At 42.3% G+C, this 20,160-nt stretch overlaps 1 protein-coding gene across 7 annotated transcripts in view; it reads left to right on the forward strand.

The window, feature by feature from the left end:
- The first annotated feature begins 458 nt into the window (after positions 1 to 458).
- Positions 459 to 20,160, forward strand: part of SMOC2 (SPARC related modular calcium binding 2) — a 195,054-nt gene continuing 175,352 nt past the window's right edge. The window contains exon 1 of one of the 7 annotated variants that reach the window (XM_040058731.2): positions 459 to 954. In XM_040058731.2, the coding sequence (XP_039914665.1) occupies positions 880 to 954 (75 nt within the window). In that variant the 5' untranslated portion in view covers positions 459 to 879. The remainder of the gene's footprint in view (positions 955 to 20,160) is intronic. The other 6 variants (XM_040058729.2, XM_040058733.2, XM_040058735.2 and 3 more) reach the window with 6 other exon arrangements.

Genomic DNA, 20,160 nt, shown 5'->3' on the forward strand with positions numbered 1-20,160 from the left:
CCCAGAAACTTGGATGCCACGGGCCTGGCTGCCGCCCGGTGCGGTGCCCGGAGAGGCGCGGCGCGGCCGGGGGCGCTCCGGTGGGAGGTCGGGGCTCACCGGGGCGGGGGTCGGGATCACCTCCCCCGCCTGCCAGGGGCTGCCGGCACTTGCACGTGTTAATTCAGCATGAGGCGGGGGGTGGGGGAGGAATAAACCCTGCGGGGGAAGCAAGCTGCGTCCCCCGCGAGCACCGGGGAGGGTTAATCGGCGAGGATCTGTGGGTCTGGGAGGAGAAAGCGGAGGCCGGGCTGGGGAGGGGGGAGGATAAGAGGAAAAGGGGCAGAGCGGCTCGGAGAGGTCGCACACCGCCAGCCTCCGCAGCCGCGCCAGTGCCTTCTTCCCGCGTGCTGCCGGTGGCGGTGGCGGGTCCTCCCTTCCCGTCCCACTCGTTTCCTCCCGCTTCCCCTGCCACAGAGGGCTCAGGGCTGCAGGGGACAGAAAGGGACCCCCAGGGCTAGACAGCAGCCCGCCCGAGGCGGAGGCAGGCGCGGCGCCCCGGGGGAGGCGGCGGCGTCCGGCAGATTCCCTCGGCGGTGGGAGGGCTCTGGGAGAGGAGAGGCTGGGGGAGCATCTCCTAGCCGGGGTTGACTCCCGAGGAGCGAGGGAGGGACACAGAGGCAGGGAGAAAGTGCCGCCTCTCAGCTGTACGGGCGTCCCCAAATTCTAAGGACTGGGGTGGGGAAAAAGAAAACTAAGGACCTGAGCTGGGACCTCCCAGCCGGAGCGATTGAAAAGGAGCCAAAGCAGGCGTCGGCGGGGGGGGGGAGCGACATCCCAAGGAGAGTCCCCGTCCTCCGCTCCCCGCAGCCGCCGCGTGCCCGCCGCCGCCGCCTCAGGATGTGGGTGCCGCTGCTGCTGCTGCTGCCGGAGCTGCTCCCCGCCGTGCCGGCACAGAAGCTCTCCGCCCTCACGGTAAGGCCACCCCGCAGCTGGCGCCGGGCGCCGTCCGGGCCGGTCCCGGGCGCACCTGAGCGGGCGCTGCGGCCCCCGGGCGGCCAGGGGAGCCCGCGGCTGGCGGGCCGAGCGCCGCGCCCGCTCCGGCCAGGCGGGAGCCCCGGCCGGGCGGCAGCTGCGCCGCGGCTCGCCCGGGGAGCGGCCGGCACCGCCGCCCCGCCGAGCGCCGCCGGGGAGAGCGCGGCCCGCCGCCGCGGAGTGCGGGCTAACTGCGGCTCCCCGCAGAGCTGCGGTCCGGCGGTAATGTCACCCTTCGTGCTTTCGTTTGCCCGAAGAGGAGTAATGCTGCAGTGAGGTCTGCTTTTGGACCGACTCGGGCTGAGCGATATTGCTTTATTTTAATTATAAAGCGACGTGAAACAAGCCTGTCTGGCTATTCCAGGCTCCATGGTGCTATACATGGAGCTCCGCGTAGAGATGGGTGAGCCAATTCATTAGGCTTACTAAATAAGCCGTAACCACTTTTCTAGCCAAGACCTGAGGTTTGCAGCTAATAGCTTAGTTCAGTCTTGTAGAGCTTGCAGTGTTTGCAAAGCTATAATTAATGCAATCTGTAGAAATAAAAACATTTTCCTTAAATGTGTTTTTAAACAAGTGCTTGAGTAAACATAACGGGTAGCGAATACCTCTTTCAAGCTGTTTTTAAGTGTTTTGGTGAAGGCTGTGCGCTTCGAGTTTATTATGGTAAAGTTACAAGCAGCTGCCGAGTGAAATAGACCCTATTTTGTTAAAGTCTTTCAGAAAATATCGGTAAAATCCGGAGAGTTGAGTTCCCCGCCCCCCCCCCCTTTTTTTTTTTTTTTCCCTTCTTTTCCCCCGTATTGAGTAAGGTGCTAGAGGGACAGCTCAAGGTGAAATGGCAGTGGGGGATGGCTGAGCTGTTCATACCTGAAATTCTTCAGGAAAAGTTTTGCCTTGTCTAAGTTTGGCTTTCCACCCCCCCCCCCCACCCCCGTCTTAAATGATTTGTGGATTAGAAGCTGCTAATTGAAAACCTTAAAGGAATGAGTTTGCTCCATGAATATTATTGTGTGTGGCATTTCAAAGTGTGGGACACATAAAGTCAAGTGATTCTCATATTTTACTTTTTAAGACCCTCATTTGAAGCCCCTTTAGACTGTCAGGTGATATATAGTAACCTAGTAAACAGATTAATATTGAAATTTACTTCCAAGTTCACGTTAACAAATGTATAAACACAATTTACAAGATAGGACATGTAATATTCTTTCTTTCTGTACACAAAAAGACTTTTAAATATTAGTGTGGATTGTAAATGCTACCAAACCTTAGTTTGTCCAGAATGTAAAGTGAGTCTGACCATTATAGTATCTTTGAATGATACATAACCCAAATGATGTTAAAGCCATTTAAAATATGGATATAAATCACTGCAGAATGTATTTTTCATTCAGTGAGGGGTTGTCTGCCTCACAAAAGGGAAAAAAATCTGGCCAAGGGAACTTCAGCAAACTCTTTAAAAATTAAATGTCATAGACTCATGCAAATGTGTTTGACTTCACTGTTATCTGAGTGATGCTGGAAGTCCCTCTGTTCTTCTTTCCCCAATTCAAAGTGTGCGTTACTCATTTCAGTACCTTATAGTGGTCTGCATCTTTATGAACCATGAGCAGAAAAGTTAGTCTTGGTGGAATTCCCACCCTCTGCCTCTGCTACCAAAAAGATTATGGGTTTGAAGATGTTAAGCTTTCAGACTGAAATCAACATTTTGGTAGGTGCCGCTACCCTTGTTGGTAGAGGACCGTAGGTAGTGAGCTCATGCTAGTTTTCCGCTGCCTGTACCCTTCTTATGGAAAGGGCTCACCCATACAAATATTAGACTACATTGGAAGTCCTTCCCTAAACAAGTAATGGACAGGCAGACACCCATAGGAGTAAAATACACACACACACTGATGCACATATACTTTCTACATCTTCCCACAAGGCTGAACTTTTAGTGAAGCAGGTTCATTTCACTTTTCTGTGCTTACCCATTTAAACAATAAAAAAGCTTGTGCTGTTACAACAATAAATACCACACTGCTTAATCATTCTTAACTCCTGTAGTCATTTTGCTTGTAGCTCACTGACTATATAACCCTTTCCACATGTACCTTTCTTAAATATTCATGGATAGTATCTGCTTAATTACAAGGACAACAAACCAGTGTGTGGAAAGACCAAGACAATCTATGGCTTTTTTTTTTTTTTTTTTTTTAACCTGCTGTGCCCCTGTGTGGCAACTGAGAATGGCCATTCTTTTCTACACATCAGATACATATTTTATTTTTATTTGTGGTTTGAAGCAATGGGTGAAGGCTGAAATTTTCATAAATAATTAGAGGTCATGGGAACAGGGCATGTTTCCCTGTGGATCTGAGTTTTATCAAAACTATGGGATGATCATGGAGAGGGAATGCACTTCCCTGATCACAATACTGTTACAGGTATACTCATCTTGCCAGGTGGTGGCAATATCAAGGGCACAGTCTCCTTTACTGCAGTGGTAAATCAGACATAAGATGAACCTTGGCAGGGATATGATAATAAAATTGCAGTTCTCTTTAGCAAAAACCACTCTCCCGTTTTCCAAAAGGTTAACACATGTATCAGAGGTTTTTTCCTTGCCTAGGTTGTAAGCAACAAACTAGGTGATGACATGGCAGGGAGGGAGGATATCAACATGTCTTTAAGATTTTCATCCGTATAAACAGATCTCTGGGCTGTTTTAACTTTTATGTCTTCACTAACTCCAGGAACGGATCAAGTACTACTTTCAGAAAAGACTTTCAGTAGTCTACAGACCTGTTTCTCCATTTAATTAGGAATGATATTTTTGCCTTTCACTTGGGCAGAAATACCTACAACAACCACCCATGTCTATAGACGAGGTGAATATGTGGTTTTCAGATGTTGGAAGCTTTGCAACAGTCCAATAGCAAGAAATTGCAGGGTTTTCACACAAATAATATCTTGAAGAGATTTCTGATTGTCTAAGAGTCTTACGTGACTGCGGGTTTACAAGGAGTGATGAGCATATGGCTTCCTACCACATAACAGCTATTAGGACAATTTCTGGGAAGCAGATGCATCAGAATAGTCAGCAGGTAGTTGAAATGCTCCAGTCTGTCTAGAGTCCAGTCCCCTGCACCTCGTGGATATATCTAGTGTGAGTGTTGTAATCTTTCCCTTCTCTGCCCAAACTGTGGACCCAGACAGAACTTACTTACCTGCCTGCCTGTGTTCCAGGATAGAGAAGGAACATGAGAGAGAGGCTGATACATACCTGAATCTCTATTGAGAAATCACGATGTGCACCAGGGTTTAAGAGTTTTAGAGTTTCTATGCATCCACTGGGTTAGAGATAGTCCAAAGTTGCTTCGAGTTTGTAGCAGTCTTGGTTTCTTGTCGCCAAAATTACTCTTTGCTAAGGTTGCTCCTGGACTCTGGTCTCCTGAGTAGGACCATATTACAATAATGTGAGCAATACCAAGTGAGGAGAAATGTACAATGTGCAGTACCAAGTGAGGAGAAATGTAATATTCCAATTATTAATTGCTAACTGAGCCTCAGGGATGCATGCAGGAGGAGAATGTTCTTTAGTATTTACTGTTATTTCAAATGAACAAATATTGGCAACAGAACAATGGCTTTCATTATGGAAAGGCTGAGATCTGTCTCATAAGAACCCATGAGATCTGGAGGGATCGTAGCAAGTTTGGCTGCTCCTTTTTTCCTCCCTTTGTGTCAAATACTAATGTAAAACATTCTTAAATTCCACAAAATATATTAAGTAGCCTTCTCCTTTTACCTTGTTCATAGAAGAGCAGGTAGCACTCTGCAATTTTAGTAACACACTGTTGGAATGTTTCTGCAATGCTGTATTTTTCTTCTGTTCTGTGAAATGCACCCATTCTTTCTGGATGTATGGAACTGAGGAGATCTGAGCCTTGTTGACTTCTTGTATTAGGAAAATTAGGCATATTGTGAGGATATAGGTACTTTTGTTTTGAAACACAGTGCTTTGAAGAAAGCTCATTTGTTCCTCAAATAATTAAGTTTATGATCACTGCACTTACCAATGCACTTTGTCATTGTTTATACTGCATTTTTGAAACCATCAGCTTTGCTTTTATCTCAGTTGCAGTGTTGTGTGTGTGGATGTACTTCTACAAACAATAGGATACAAGTGTTTCTTATTTTAAAATCTTGATGACTTGCAACATACCACAAACTATTTATTCTTTCAAAGCCTTGCTGACCCGTGTGCTTTTCTCAATAGAATCGGTAGATCTTACAAAGGAAGAAAGTTTGATTGAAATTACTTCTTGAAATGAACACCTCTGCCTGTTAATAGTTTCTTTCATCAGCAGCTGAATATTTTGGGGAACAATTGTTTTCTTTTTCTCCCTTGGCACATGCTTTGTGAGTATTCAATAGCATTTAGTGCACTGGATAGCTTCCACAACGCTGACCAGCGTAAGATGGACCACTAAGGTAGTTCAGTAAAGGGAAGCTAAACACAGTCAAAGCTTTCCAAGTTAAGGACCCATTTGGATGGCGCCTGCAAGCCAAAACATTTGGAAAAGTTACTCTAATTGTGACTGAAAAACCAAGACCATAAATAAAACTGTAAGTGGCTCCAGATCCTAACAACATTGTTACTGCAAATGGGCATTGGTACAACCAAGGGTACATCAGCTCTGAAAATAAAACGCTTTCAACAATGCTTCCTTGCAATAAACTCTCAAGACACTTCTTATTAAAGAAACAACACCAAAACCTGTGGGAGTTGATACTAAAAGCGTCAGCAAACTTTTGTTCGGGTAGTTTTTATGCATGCAGCCAACGTAAACTGCACCTTATATTGTGTAAGACATTAATGAAGATGGCCGGTTGACTGCATGCCCATAAGATTTTTTAAATAAGAATTGAAGAGTAGAAATGAATGTGAGTGGGCAGGGAAGAGCAGGACAGAACAAACAAGAAGAAGTAGATTGGGCATATTGCGGCCACTTTTGATGCTGTCATTGGCCTCCTGTTGCCTACTGAATACCTCGAGGAACAGCTGTATTTCTTGACAGTGGGGCAAACCTCTAGGTTTAGTTCATTTTGAAAAGCCTCCAAAGATTTAGCTGCTATCCAAAATCTATCTGAACCCTGTTGGTCTGGAAACCAGGCTACAGATCTTTTCAAGATCTGGCTTGCTCAGGACTTTGCTCATGTTTCCATTTCTTCAGCCAGACCAGCCTCACCACAGGCGCAGCCATTTTCATGGTATTTTGGTACTTCATTTCCTGTCAGGCCTGAGACCAGGAAGTGCAGAGGCGCCTGAAAATTAAAAACTGAGTAAGAAAGAGTTGGGATCAAAGACCTATTTTTGAACAGTAATGAAGGTCCGAGTTTGGTTCAGGAGTGACATTTTTTATCTGAACAAATTCAAACATTCTTGGGCAATCTGCAGAGTGAAAGGAGGTTACATCTTGCAAAGGACTCAGGGATTTCCAATAATTTTGCGTTTTCTTTAGAATCAAAACCCAAACGCAGACCAAATTTTCTGGTTGATTTAGTATTGTGCTGTGAGGTAGACTTTCAAAGAGTTGACATTATAGATTCATGATGAAGGCCATTTCACAGTGAAAATTTGTAATGCTTTTTTCCAAATTAATATTTGGAAGTCAAAGTAGTTTTTGACTGTGAATTCTGCCCCCTCTTCCTCTCTACTATATTCTACAGCAAAATTCTGGTGACGCCAGTCATTTGGTCTCAATGGCCTAGTGTATTTCACAGGATATGCTTCTGTTCACATTTCTTTATCCACTTCTGGTTATTAATTGCTAATCACTGCCTTAATATCTAGTGGCAGATAAAACACTTTCCAGTGCAGTGCTGGAGGTGAACCTGGAAAGAGAAAATACTTCAGCAAAAAATTGCAATATGCTAATCTCACACAGAATAATTTATGCCAAAAGAAAAGGAGGGATAGTGACATGTAACACAATATTGTCCATAAGCAAATAAACTTAGAGACGTTTATTTAGTTAAACAAAAGCAAATAAGCAGAGAAGAGAAGGCATAGCAGAAGTACCTGTATTTTTTCCCTGCAGTTTTTCAGTCATTGCCTAGCTACCCCCTGTACATAGGGAATTGGTCTGAATTACAGCCATTGCTGTGGTGCAGTGGTGCGCATGGGATACAAGGATACCAATTTCGGTTGTAGGGAAGTGAGAGCTGCCTAGAAGAATATAAACTAGTTTTTAGATTGGTGTCATAACACTTAGTATCAGAGGGTTGCTGAGTATGACTTTACCGAATTACCAGTGGTCATCAAGCAGCAAAGCTAATGCAGTGTCACATCTTGCCACAGAACCTGTGAAGTCAGTCTCCCAAATGGAAGTTTTAGCCAGTCCTTGCAGAAGAAATGGCTTTAATGAGTTAGTAACTGCCCTTCAGTGAATTTTTTCCCCTCTCTAATTTATTACCTTTTGAAAATGACCACTAAGTGTTTCATCAGCTGTTGAAAATCCAGGCTAATAGAGAATGCAACCTAGAATTCTGGTCAGGACAGAAAGAGAAAACATTTCCTGAAGGCGATCCTTTCCAGCTCTCTCCCTGGCTTGCTCACTGGGTTGCTAGAAAACTTGCTTGAGATTTACCTCATACCTACCCAAAATGTAGCTTTTTTGCCTTCATTTACTTTAGGCTACTTGTTCTGTCATCTTCTGAGTCACTGAGTAAAGATTTTTTTTTTTTCTTTTGTGTTGCCTTAAATTTGTTTTGAGGATGTAATAATATACTTTCTTGTCTTTTATGTGTTCATTGTTAAACTGTGTACAATTATGTCATACATATGCTATAAATCTTTGAATGTGTCCTACAGCACCTCAAGAGTACTCATGCAAATAATGAAAAGTTCCTTAACTTTGGAATGCTCTTTAAGTCATGGCTTCATGCTGTATTTTGCAGATTTTTAGAATAAAATTGCTGCCATAAAGTGCTCACGGTCTTTTTACTTGGGCTACCTTTATCATGCGATTACTAATATTCTGACCTTTTTTCAGAATTAAAACAAGGTACTGTCAGTGAGTGAACAGTGTAAAAGCTCAGGAGAGATCAATATATTTTTTGAAATGCAATTAGCGACAGATAATTTTATTGGTATTCAGGATGGACTCACTATGATCCATGTAGCAAGCTGCAGTTCATAGAAAACCTGCAGATTGCAAGTGTTCTGGATGTCAGGGTGGGAAGGCAATGGCTCAGTTGCATTATCTTTTTCTTGCTCTTATCTGGAGTAAAGTGGAGGAATGGTTGAGTTTAGTCTGAGTAAAATCTGCCATTGAGTCTCATTACTATTCTGAGGGTTGGGGAGAAGAGTGGGTGACATTTTAGCCTACGTGCAAACTGTTCTAACCAAATTTTAACTGCAACATGTCTACTTGTGCAGAAATGCTGTTAAATAATTCCGTGTGTCTGGAAGTGTCACAGAATTCGAAGTGTGTGAGCTGGGGACCTAAATCATGCCATCTAGAGAATTGCTTCCCAGATGTTTTTCTTTGCTAGATGCTGCTCTTCACATCTAGCATTTCTCTGCAAATGGTAGAATCTAGGGTTTGGGGCCGCTGTTCTGAGAACACAAGGTAGAAATATGGCATTGACAGCATGTTAGAAAGATGTTGATACTAAAATGTGAGAATCTCTTCTCAGTGATGGTGATACGTGCATGCTGTCGTTGTAGAACACAAAAGAAAGATGAGAAACTTTAAATGTTTTAGAAGGTAAGAGCATAGAAAAAAGGCTTTATTGTCTAATTCTTACTACATTTTATAAGGTGTTCTGATACAGACTTACATGATTGGTGAATAGGAATGACACCTCTCTAATTCCACTGGTTAAACTAGAGATACAGCAAACCCCCACCTGGAGAAAGATTGTTTTGAGAAAGGATAGTTGTTTGCCAAGATTGTTTTGAGAAGAAGCTTTCTTGAGAAATATTTCCTTGGGAAAAAGTTAGCAGCTGCTAGCTAGCTAAAATCTCTTAGATTTAGAAATATCAGGCCCACATGCATGCCATGCTGGTTTCAGTGCACTTGTCTTCATCCTGATTTTCTACAGTCATCCAAATACACTGGGTTCCTCTTTGCGACTGTGAGGTGAGCCTAATGGTCTTAAAATTAAAAGATTTTCTATTAGAAGTAGGAGGACGCGTTGAACACAGCTTACCAATGGTCACTGGTTCAGTTGTCTCGGTTAATTAATTTGTCCTTGTCTGTGCAGGTGAAGAATTATTTATTGTACTTAATCACAGTGTTCTAATCAGTTCTCATTCACTGTAGCCTCCACATGGATGCTGCTTTAGTGCAGACAAAGGGGTGTCAGTGAAACTGGCCCAGGCTCTATAAAGTTATATTTGTTAATGTTGTGATCACTGTACATCACCTTTTTTTACCTGTAGTGCTGTATAATACTGCTCAAGTCCAGGGAGCAGTTGGGGTCATGTGGGCTGATGGGTCTTCTAGAGTGAAAAATCGCTGTGGCAGATGTCACTTTTTAAAGTAAAAATCTCTGTCAAAGAAATGAAATTAAGTGAGTGAAACCTGGTCCATAAGTATGCTACAATGGAGGGTAGCAGATATTGTAAAGATTCCTTTGTCCCCACAAGAGGGTGCAGAAATGAAAAAGACTGTCAACATAGAAACTAAATCAGGCTTTGAGTTAACCATAGGTTTATTTGTTTAGTAAATCATCTCTGGTGTGTTGGATGACTTATTTCTGGAAGAGAGCCATCAAAGATTTAAGCGACACAAAACAAAAAGCGGAGATGAGGGGGGTCTATGCAGATGTTTCTCCTTTTCTCCCCCTGTCCATTCCGTTGCAAGTACAGAGCGGTGGCGCCGCTTGCGCAGCGTCCCCGAGGGCAGGGAGGTCACCTCTCCTCTTCCATGGCACTTCAGGGATGCACCACGGGAGGGAGAGCAAGAGCAGCCGGTCTGCCCCGTCTCCTCCGGGAAGGGCTGGAAGGAGGGGAAGCCCTTGTTTCCCTCCCCAGTGGCTTTAGCCCGGACGGGAGGAGAGGAACAGCTGGGGACCTTGATCTTTCAGCACTTGCCGCTGAGTTGCACATCAGATTAGAACTCAAATGGGGAAAATCTCAAGTGGGAAAAAATTTCAGGTGCGAAAAAGTCTTGACGCAAACTATTGAAAGGTAGAAAAGAGTTCTACAAAAAGGAAGTGACTTTAGTGACATGGCATAGCTTGACATTCATTAACGTGACTTAGCACTCATGAGAGCTCAGAGCAGGCTGGTGTGGATAGGAGGGAATATATGGCCTAACATATGAGATGCTCTTGGCCGTGAGACATGAGCAGGGGTTCAGTCTGCAGAAAGCATATTAATTTCATTGCATGTATCCGTTCTGATTCTTTTTGCAGCATTTATTACATAAATTCTGGTGAGCAAGACAAAACAAAGTGGACAACTTATTTTTTACACTGTATTTAATGGGATTGTATTTCAGATCATGTCCTCCTGGGACGGCAGTTTCCAAGCATGCCAAGTTTTTGATAGATTTCAGCCTAAGTGGATTTAGTTGCAAATCTGAACTTTAAGCAGGAGGTTTTATCTTTCCATCATGTTTTCTCCTTGAAAGTTTCCATAAATTACATTTCGGAGAGAAAGGGAAAGGGTTTTTTGAAAGAAGTGTTCATTTGGTAAATTGCTCTTCTGTTTAAGTTTCCCTTTTCCCAGTGCTGAATGACTCCCCGAGCAAAAGCTCTGTCATTGCTTGATAATGGACTTCCATTAATTTGCAGTAAAATTACAAGGTGATGCTCATGCCTAGATAATTGATTCCACACTGAAGGGAAAATGGCAAAAAGCAGAGCTCAGATGTCTACTTGTCTGTGACTAGTGCAGCAATTTTCTCCTCTGCAAAATGAGTATCAAGTATTTCTCTTATGAAATGTCAGTGTTTATGTTCATTAGCTGCAAGGCCAGGAGAGGTGTACGGCAATGAGAGAGTCAGGGTATTTCCTACTAGGTGACAAAGTCAGATCTGACACCAAGACTAAATGGTTGATAGAGACCAATTTCTACATCTTTGTTACTGGTGGCTGACTCACTTAAGCTCAGTAGACACAGCACTGCTGGTTTGGTAGAGTGACTGGTAAGATAATCACAGGTTCACAATACATGTAGTATTGAGGTGAAAGCAAAGAGCTGTCTGAAACACAGCTGCTAGGAGTGAGCCCAGAGGACCTGGAAACTGGCATCTTTTGGGATTCATAGTTGTGACTGAGCTCTCTCTGGCCACTGTAGTTTTTTCGCCAATATTCTCCTTCCCCTTCCTTAGTACATCTTCAATGTTTACATGCCTTTTCTATGTATAAACTCCAAGCTATTTGTACAATTTTTGTACAATGTTTTGGACAAAAGAGGCTCATGCCTGGTTGGCCTTCTTGGTCTGCCAGTTTTCAAGTTCAGTAATAAATAAATCTTGAATGACACCTTCTTGCAGACGAGACTGAACACAGAAAACAGAGGATATATGCATAGCAGAGGTCATCAGGCAGTTGTGGCCACAGTCTTGTTCCTCACACTTTCTGCAAGTTATCCAAGCTGGTTATTTTGTATAGACTTTCCTATATGTATGTTTGTATATGTTTATACACGCACACAAATACGTATGTTTGATCCTACTCTACCTTTTGTAAAGAATTGGAGCAAGCAATTCAGCATTACAGGAAGTGATCAGCAAAATTGTCTATTCTGTGGTCTTGTCATGCTGTTGGCTAGTGTTCTGCACAGTGCTGAGAGCTAAGTGTCATCTGCTTGGTATTTCCTGACTTGTGAGAGCTTAGTGTTTCAACCTTATCATTGCCCTAAAGCTGGCGTTCTCAGGCTGTGGTATGTGTTTCCTTTCATGGTGCAAAACTCTTTATCCCCTAAAGAAAAAGAGCCCTGAATCAATGCAGCCTGGTCTTTCCTACAAAGAATAACCTGAATGTTTGGAGGCCGCTTCCTGTTTTTGCATGTAGGTCAGATGGAGCTGGAAGCTCCTCTACCCACTGCCCTTCCCAATCTTTCAAAGGAGAAGAGGAGGTGGGCTTGCATGAAAGATGCTTCCATCCTGTGAGTGCAGACCAAAGGGCTGAGAGCTGTTCTTGCTGCTGCATTCGCCACCTCTGAGTATACTCTCTTTTTCTATAGCAGGAGCATCAAGAACCCTCTGGGAAACCTGGTCCAAAGGCTCTCTTGACAAACTCAGATGCCAGGCACTATCAAGAAGCACAAAACTTCTTCCTGTAGTCTTTCTGTGGCTTCCGAATGTTGCATCCCTCAGCTGCAATAAATTCCCTAGATTGCCATTTTCTACCTTAAGATGACCCATGTCAGTCATATATATGTATGCAGGAGTATGCTGTATGCATTCCCGTGCAAACCTTTTCTTCCTTTTGTTTTCCAGCAACGATTGGAAAACCCCCATAAAAGCTTGAAGTTCCCTTGGGGTTAATAACCAGAATGTCAGATATTTTTCCCTTTATGTTTGTGTAATTTGATCTGACTGCTTTGATCTGCTATTTTTTTGTTTGTGTGTTTTGGTCGAAGGGGTTGATGCATAGGAGCCTAGTGTTAGTTTTCATTTGACAAGATATCTAAGTTGTTAGGTTTTGACTGTGTTGGAAGTGCTACAGGGCAGCTGTGTTTGTTAGTTGATGAATTTTTGTAACCTAAAGACTGAAAAGAGCAAAAAGAATATCATCTCCCCTCAAATCTCAGATCAGGTCACTTCGGGAAATGCCTCAAGCAATATTTTTTTTTATTTTAGTAGCTCTTGTGATAATCATTCTAAATAGAGAATTTGAGAATACAGAATAGAGCTTTTACTGCCTGCATTGCTTAAGACAGGATAAGTCAAAAGGTCGCACAGTAACTTTCCTTGTTAAAAAAGTAAATTATTTCTTTAAAACTGCTATCCTGAGTCTTCTCAACACACCTGGGGATGAGGAGACTCCCAAGTGAGATTCGTTTTACAACCATGTCAGGAAATCACACTCATTTAATAGAAATAAGAAGCAACCAGACGTCTCCAATGAAATTAGGAGGTTACAAATAGGACTAATCACATGTAAAAACTCACTATTTCCAGCTGACCGCAATTAAAGCAGTGTCAGAGATGCAATGAAATTCCCTCCAGGGATCTTCATAAAATTGAGACAAACATTAGAAAGAGTGTGCATGCAGGATGGAAAAGTTTGAAAAAAAATGACAAGTCTATCAGAGCTGAAGGGGGGTCACAGTTCATACTCTCCAGCTCTCGTGGTATGCAGGATGTCTCTCAGGAGGAGCCCTGCAGCTATCTGCTGTCAACAGCAGCAAAGCAGGTGTGCGTGTGTGACTGGACTATATGCCTGCTCTTTCTTATACCTGATGTTCTTGCTTGAATAAAGTTCAACATCTTTTAAAACTTTGTGATTGTTTTTTGACTGCTTCTGTTTTTTGCTAGAAAACTGTTCAGCGGAGTGAGATTTAGAAGTTGTTGCTAAAGTATAATTGGAGCTGATTACCTAATTTCCTTTCATTTGTCATGACTGTGAAATAGCCAGAGGGCTGCATATGTCATATACACACTTTCTGGGCTCTGTATTGATTAAAAAGTTGTGTGATGTGTGCCAGGTGTCTGCAAGGCAGTTCAAATGGTGAAGCAGCATGAGTGAGGGGAAGTGAGATGGTTTGCCCCACCACTACACTCTTCCCTCCCTGCTCTTTATTGCTGCTGGATGGTGTTTACTATCGTGAATCAACCCCCTTGTCATATTAGTCCTTCTTACATGTTGTTGACAAATGCAGGTGACTACAGAACCTAAAGGTCCACTGAAATAGCCACTAATTAATGAAATAAAACCTGTTGAAATCCTGTCATTCACTTTTCAGGGCAAATACAGCTCACTCTCTTACTGTGAATTTGGTAAATCGCCTATTACCATAACTGTTACTATAAGACTACCTTTTTTTTTTTTTTTTTTTTTTTTTTTTTTCCCTTGTGAATGTGATAGTTCTGGTCTTTATGGCAAAGGTACAATCTCTTCCAAGACGCAGCTGTTCTTAAACAACATGCTCAGTGAAGGCTCCAAGATTCTTCTGGGAGACAGAGGTTGGCTGATAGATACCTGAGCATGGTCGAAGCACTGTCTCAATTGAAATAGAAGTGAGCAGAACCTGGAAAAGACAGCAGTTAAAGTCAACAGATTGGGGAACTGTGCTCATGCCAAAAATGTGTGAAGAAAAAAGCTTGTCTCAGAATTTTTTATGTTTCTTTTTTTCCCTCAAAACCAGTGTTTGTTTCAAAATAAAATGAATTATAGATAACATGGGCTGTAAATAATGTGCACACATTTTTGTAAAATTCTCTTCTTACAAGCAACCTGCAAGGCAGTCTCCAAATTAGTCATACTACCCCAGTGACATTGACTCTCTGCGCATACAACTCTGTTAAATTAGACCTAAGACCTAAGGATGTGTATGGTTCATCAACACAATCATTAGGAAAAGCTCATGAGAGTGGGAGTGCTAAAATACCTGTTATTCATTCTGACTGCATTATCTGGGCAAGCCCATTCAGTGTCCATTGGTTTCACAATGCTCTCTTTTTCCAAGCTCATGCCTCTCAATCAGTCCTGCTGTCCCCCATGGCCTGGAATCCTGCCCAAGCTTGATTGCAGTATGTCAGGTGAGGTGCCTGCTGCTTACCTGCGGCTTCCTTAGCTGACAGCCTACCATGTTGTCCAGAAGTGCTTGCACATTGTGTTGAAACTCCTGCAGATTGCCTATGAAAACATGGAATGAGGGAGTTTGTGTTTTCAACAGGCAGCATCTGTCTTAGCAACTGTGTGAAACAAGTCACTGCTGTTATTTCAGTTAATGTGGCCAGGACTCCCTCGTGCCCATTAACCTGAACTGTGAATGATGCTGTGAAAAGAAGGGCTGGTCTTCCAGTGTTCAGGTCACTTGCATTGTTGTGGTAGCACACTGATCAAGATTTCAAGCTCTTTCTAGCCCAGAGGTCTACGCTGCTTGCCTTTTTGCCCTCTTAAATAGCTATTGACTTCTGGTGTCTCTCAGATAGACCTTTTTCTTCAGTGCATTTTTCAGGTCAAAGGTGGACACCATTGCAGTATTGCTGTTTCATTTTCCATATTACATTGGGATCTGTGCCGTGGGAATCCATTTAACTGTTATGGTGTTGTTCAAATAAACTGAACTTGAACACTTGGCAGATTTAGCCTGATGGACTGTGAATCCAGATGTTACCCTTCTTCAGCTCATCACCTAATAAAATACATACCCAGTACTCTCTTACCCTAGGGATAATTTATCAGCTGCACTCAGCTTCATTATGGATACTTCCCTTATCCTGTGGAGCGTGGCTGATCTGTCTGGTGAAGTGTAGTCCCACTCCGTGTAGTAGACTGTGTGGGAATTTGTCTAGGGCCCCCTTTCCTCTTAGAAAATATATATTAGGGATTGGTAGGTAACCTGACGTTCTGGTAAAGGCCAGGTTGGTGTCAGTGTGCCTGTAGTGCCCCTCAGAACCACAGGAGACGAGCAAGTTCAAAGAAATTTTGGCAAATATTTCTGCTTTATTCCTAGGTGACTTGCAGGTCACTGCTGTGTTTCTGATTGATGGCTGAGTACAAGAACAACCTCACATCTGAGGCACAGTTGCAGTTGCCCAGTTGCTGCATTTATTTTCCATCACCTCTGTAGCTCTTCAGGAGCCAGTGGAAAGAAACTGAGTTGTTGAAAAGGATGTCTTCCTCATCTACTCAAAAAGCATTTGTGAAAGGCTGAAAATTGCATCAGCTATAGCATGGGCTGCAAAATAGAGAGAGGAGTCACACGTATCCAAAGATAGGTACGTATGGTTTTGAAGGATCAAAAAAGAAAAGCACAAAAGAAGAAGAATGTGTCAATCAATATCATATACAAGATAGCCATCTAGCTCCAGGCAGTCTAGGGAAAGTGCTTTCCTCTTGCCCCAATCATGTATATGCATGTACTGACTCCTTTTTTTTTTTTTTTTTTTTTTTTTTTTTTTTTTTTGTCTTTTTGTTTGCTTTTAACTGTTTTACTTAATTTGTGGATAGATGGCTTTTCATTATCTGAGATTTTAAAAAAATTGTTACCAATAATGAAGCATGTGAAATCTTTCCTAGCTAATCTGATTAGATGAATGTTTGAATGTTTCCTCTTGTGATAAGAATCACGTAATCAAAACTGCAAGTGATTAAAAACTACATTAGCACGTAGGCATGTGGGCTTTTAAAAATAATTTTTTTAAAAGGCAACTTGCCTATGAAATGTTGCATTTTTAGAGGAAACACTTCTGAACAAACAGCTCTTCTGTTTGAAAGTTTTCTGTAAACTTGGTAGATTTTATTGAAATTCTGTGTTTAAAATGCTGATGTTCTAAAGTAGATAGAGAAGCACTCTTACTGTATTCCAGAGAATTGTAGTAATACAAAAGGTCTTGGTTTCCAAAGAGAGCTGACAGGACACAAAAATGAGGAAATCTAGCAATTTTTAAGTAGAAGGATTTTAATTGGAAGGAACTTCAAGCAGCTGCAGTATTTCATGCACAGTGTAACATGGACAAAACTACAGGCTACTATAATTATAGTTTTGTATCAATAACAGAATATCTGCTAAACAGAAATTAATACAGTTTTAAAAGTTTCATGAATTCATTCTGCTTCTGTGAATCTTCTCTAGTCTGAAAGGTACTCTGCAAAATTAGCAAATTCTGCAACTTCTCTGATTTAGCTTCTTGTTAGCAATCACACCATCTTATTTTATTCTTGAAGACAGTACAGAAGTATTCACTGTTGCCTTTTTTTTTTTTTTTTTGCAAATTTCTTGAGAAGTTCCTCTACCATTTTTAGTATGTGAATATTTCTGATGACAGATTTGATGTATATCATAAATGTGGCTCATTTAAAAACCAGCTTATCAAGCCCTCTCTTCAGAAAAACTATAGCTTTAGTACAGAGTAGCTAAAATATCCAAGGGTGTTGCAGAATTTATAGAATTTTTTCTGGCTTTGAAATATCTTATAAAATCAGTTTCTGTTCATGAAAAACTTGTAGGCATAACAAGTACTGGTTAATTGTCATGCCATACAGGACAGTCTTTAGGTACATCTGAACGATGGGACAAACTGACATTTGAATTTTGAATTATTATTAACAACAGACTGAGATAAGAGAGGTCAAGCTGTTGGTGGTTACTTTTGCTAAATTTGTTTCTGACCAGGCATATCAAAATGTTCACAGGCAGCTGCAGATTTATCCCTGAAGAAACAGGGAAAAAAACCTCCTTATGTAACTGTTACCAAAACTAAACACTTATAAAGTAAAACTGTTTATTTTATTATCACGGTTTATTTTTCTGTTTCATATTGACACTCTTCTTTGCACGACAGATATTATCTGTAGAAGTATAAAGATGTGATTTGGGAGGTTAGAAGTATAAAGATGTGATTCGGGAGGTGTCTCCAAAGATCCATTTTTGAAAAATCCCAGGCTGTTTAAGTAATGCATTTTTAAAGGTATCTTTGGTGTTATACAGAAAATTGCTTTGTTTTGTTGTGCAAGTTCCTTTACATTTATATCACTTTCATGATCCTAGTGTCAGAGTGACCTTACCCATATCAAAATCTTTAGTGTCAAAATAGTCCAGCTGTTTTCTCCAATTACCCTAATTACCCAATGTCAAAACATCCCAACAACCCAGTCTAAACACATTTGAGTCCAACAAATTAGCACATGTAAGGCTTTTTTCTCATATTATTCAATTAAAAATGAATTTCCCTTTCTCGGTCCAAAGAAAATCATTACACATTCGTCTCAGGGGACCAATTCTTTTTTACTTGGACCACTTCAACTGCCTCTTAATATGGTAAAAAATGTAATGTAAAAGGCAAGAAGTCAACATTAGAGTGTCAGGTGCTGTGAGGACCAGGGAGTGGGAACAGTGAGGGCTCCCTATGGGCAGGCAGAGTCTGTCCCACCCCCCACCAGGAGCAGGCAGCCGTGGGGGCCTGGGGCAGCCCCAGCCCCTGGCATCACATCCTTCCTGTATGGGCTGCTCTTTAATTGGGAGGCCACTTACAGTTTGGAATATGGGCATGGATGAGCAGAGCCCATGTTGAGGATGGAGTGTGGCAGGAGCAGTGGGTCAGGCTGAGGCCAAGCAGTGAGGTTTTAGCTGGAAAGTAGTTCTGTGGGGATAAGCCTCAGCTGGCTTGTCACCTCTCCAGCAGGGCATGGGAGCCCCTCTGCAGGGACACCAGGGGAGAGGGGCTGCCAGGGGGCTATGCTGTCTCTCCATTGATCCTGAGCTCAGACTGCCAAACCCCTCTGAAGGGCATCATCTCAGGACCCCTACATGGAGATCCAACATCGTGTTTAAGTTCCAACAAGCAGGATGTGCCCTAAAAAATCTCTAATCTGTAAAATAATTCTTTTGATGAAAAATCCTGGCAGCCAGGTTTTTGATCTGGGCAAGGTGACACAAACCAGCTTAAGGCAAGCACGGGCCAAGCTGCTGTTTCTAGTTTTACAGGATGAAACTGGGTTCGTTGGTGTCTATATAAGCACCCCAGTAAACCACCTCTTCCTTCTAGTTGAGTTACATTGTACTTTCTATAATTCAGATTTTATAGCTTTAATACCTATGAGATACACACACAGTAGAGACAATTAACTTCTGATTTGTTGACATATGCCATGCTGAAGTTGCTTTGCTATTTGTGAGTGAAGATTTTTCCCTTGGAGTAGGAATATTAAAAGAGGGTAGCACAGTAAAAAACCGAAGGACCTCATCATCCCCAAAGTCCTGGAAAGACTGAACAGAGAATCTGCAGAAAACTGTAGAGGAAGACAACCCTCTGTATAGTGAGCTGGTTCAGAGAGACTTTGGAAGCAGTTTGTATGCTGCAGCCTTACAGCTAATCACCCAGTGTGCCTAGGGACCATTAGGTTTTGTAGGTTCCCACATCATATTGACTGTTGCTTTGCAAGACAGCAGTCCAGACTGTTGGCAGCTTGTGTTCGTATAGCTGACAGAATGGCACTGCTAGGTAAAGTTTCCGCACCCACAGTCCCCTCAGGTGTGAGTAGCAGGCTCTTACATGTGAACAACACTTTCCACATTGCTTTCCCTTCTTCCCACGCCCTATAAACCAAGAAGTGCAAGTAAACCTTGTAGAAGCATGGACAGGCTGCCAGAGACAGCAGAGAAGAGGAGCTGCAGAGGGATGTGTCCGTGTCTGTGTGCACACCTGTGTGCCCAACTGAAGGAAGCACAGGAAGGACAGGTGTTTATAACTGTTATTTATAACTATTATTTATAACTATTTCCCTGCTGCGCAGCTAAGTGTTGATCAAACGCTGCTGGTATCTCAGTGTAACTGTGTTACCATGGCGCAGTGCCCAAGCTGCTGTGGCTTTCAGAGCTGTGCAGCAGGGAGTAAATATATGCATCTACAACAAGACTAATGTGGCAGTACAGTTCCCCAGCAGGCAATGCAGGGATGCCCGAGATTACTGTGCTTGTACTTGTCACATATGTCTTAAACGGTTCTCAAATTTCTGAAGCCTAAAGTGAATAAGCAAGTTGTTGTAGGTAACTAACGGGTATGTGGCTCGCCTTCAGATGTTCAGACCAGAAAAGCCCTAGTGAAATCAGTTTCTACTATATTGCAAGGTCTGGTCAGAAATAGTTCTGGACCACAACAACTGATCTCATGTTGATGAAAGATCAGATTTCGTGCCTTGTGTTTGCAGTTATGAAACAAAAGGTGCTTGCCAGCATCAGCTTTCCTGAGACAGCAAGAAAATAGACATTCTCTCCTCCCTGAAGAAAGAAAAAAAGGATAAAGAAGTATTCATTTCTCATTTTTTGCTGCAAGAGAAATATTTTTACTTTCACATTCTTATGTTACCATATCAGGATTTTTTTCCAGACTTTAGGAGAAATGTTTACACTGAAAGCACTTGCAAAGTAATTTATGTTACTGTTATATCTGGTCATAAAGTTGAACACTAAACCGAACTCATTTATGGGATTTGGAGCTGACTTTCCATTCATAGTTAATATCT

This window comes from Hirundo rustica, chromosome 3 (assembly GCF_015227805.2).
Source record: "Hirundo rustica isolate bHirRus1 chromosome 3, bHirRus1.pri.v3, whole genome shotgun sequence".
NCBI lineage: Eukaryota > Metazoa > Chordata > Aves > Passeriformes > Hirundinidae > Hirundo > Hirundo rustica.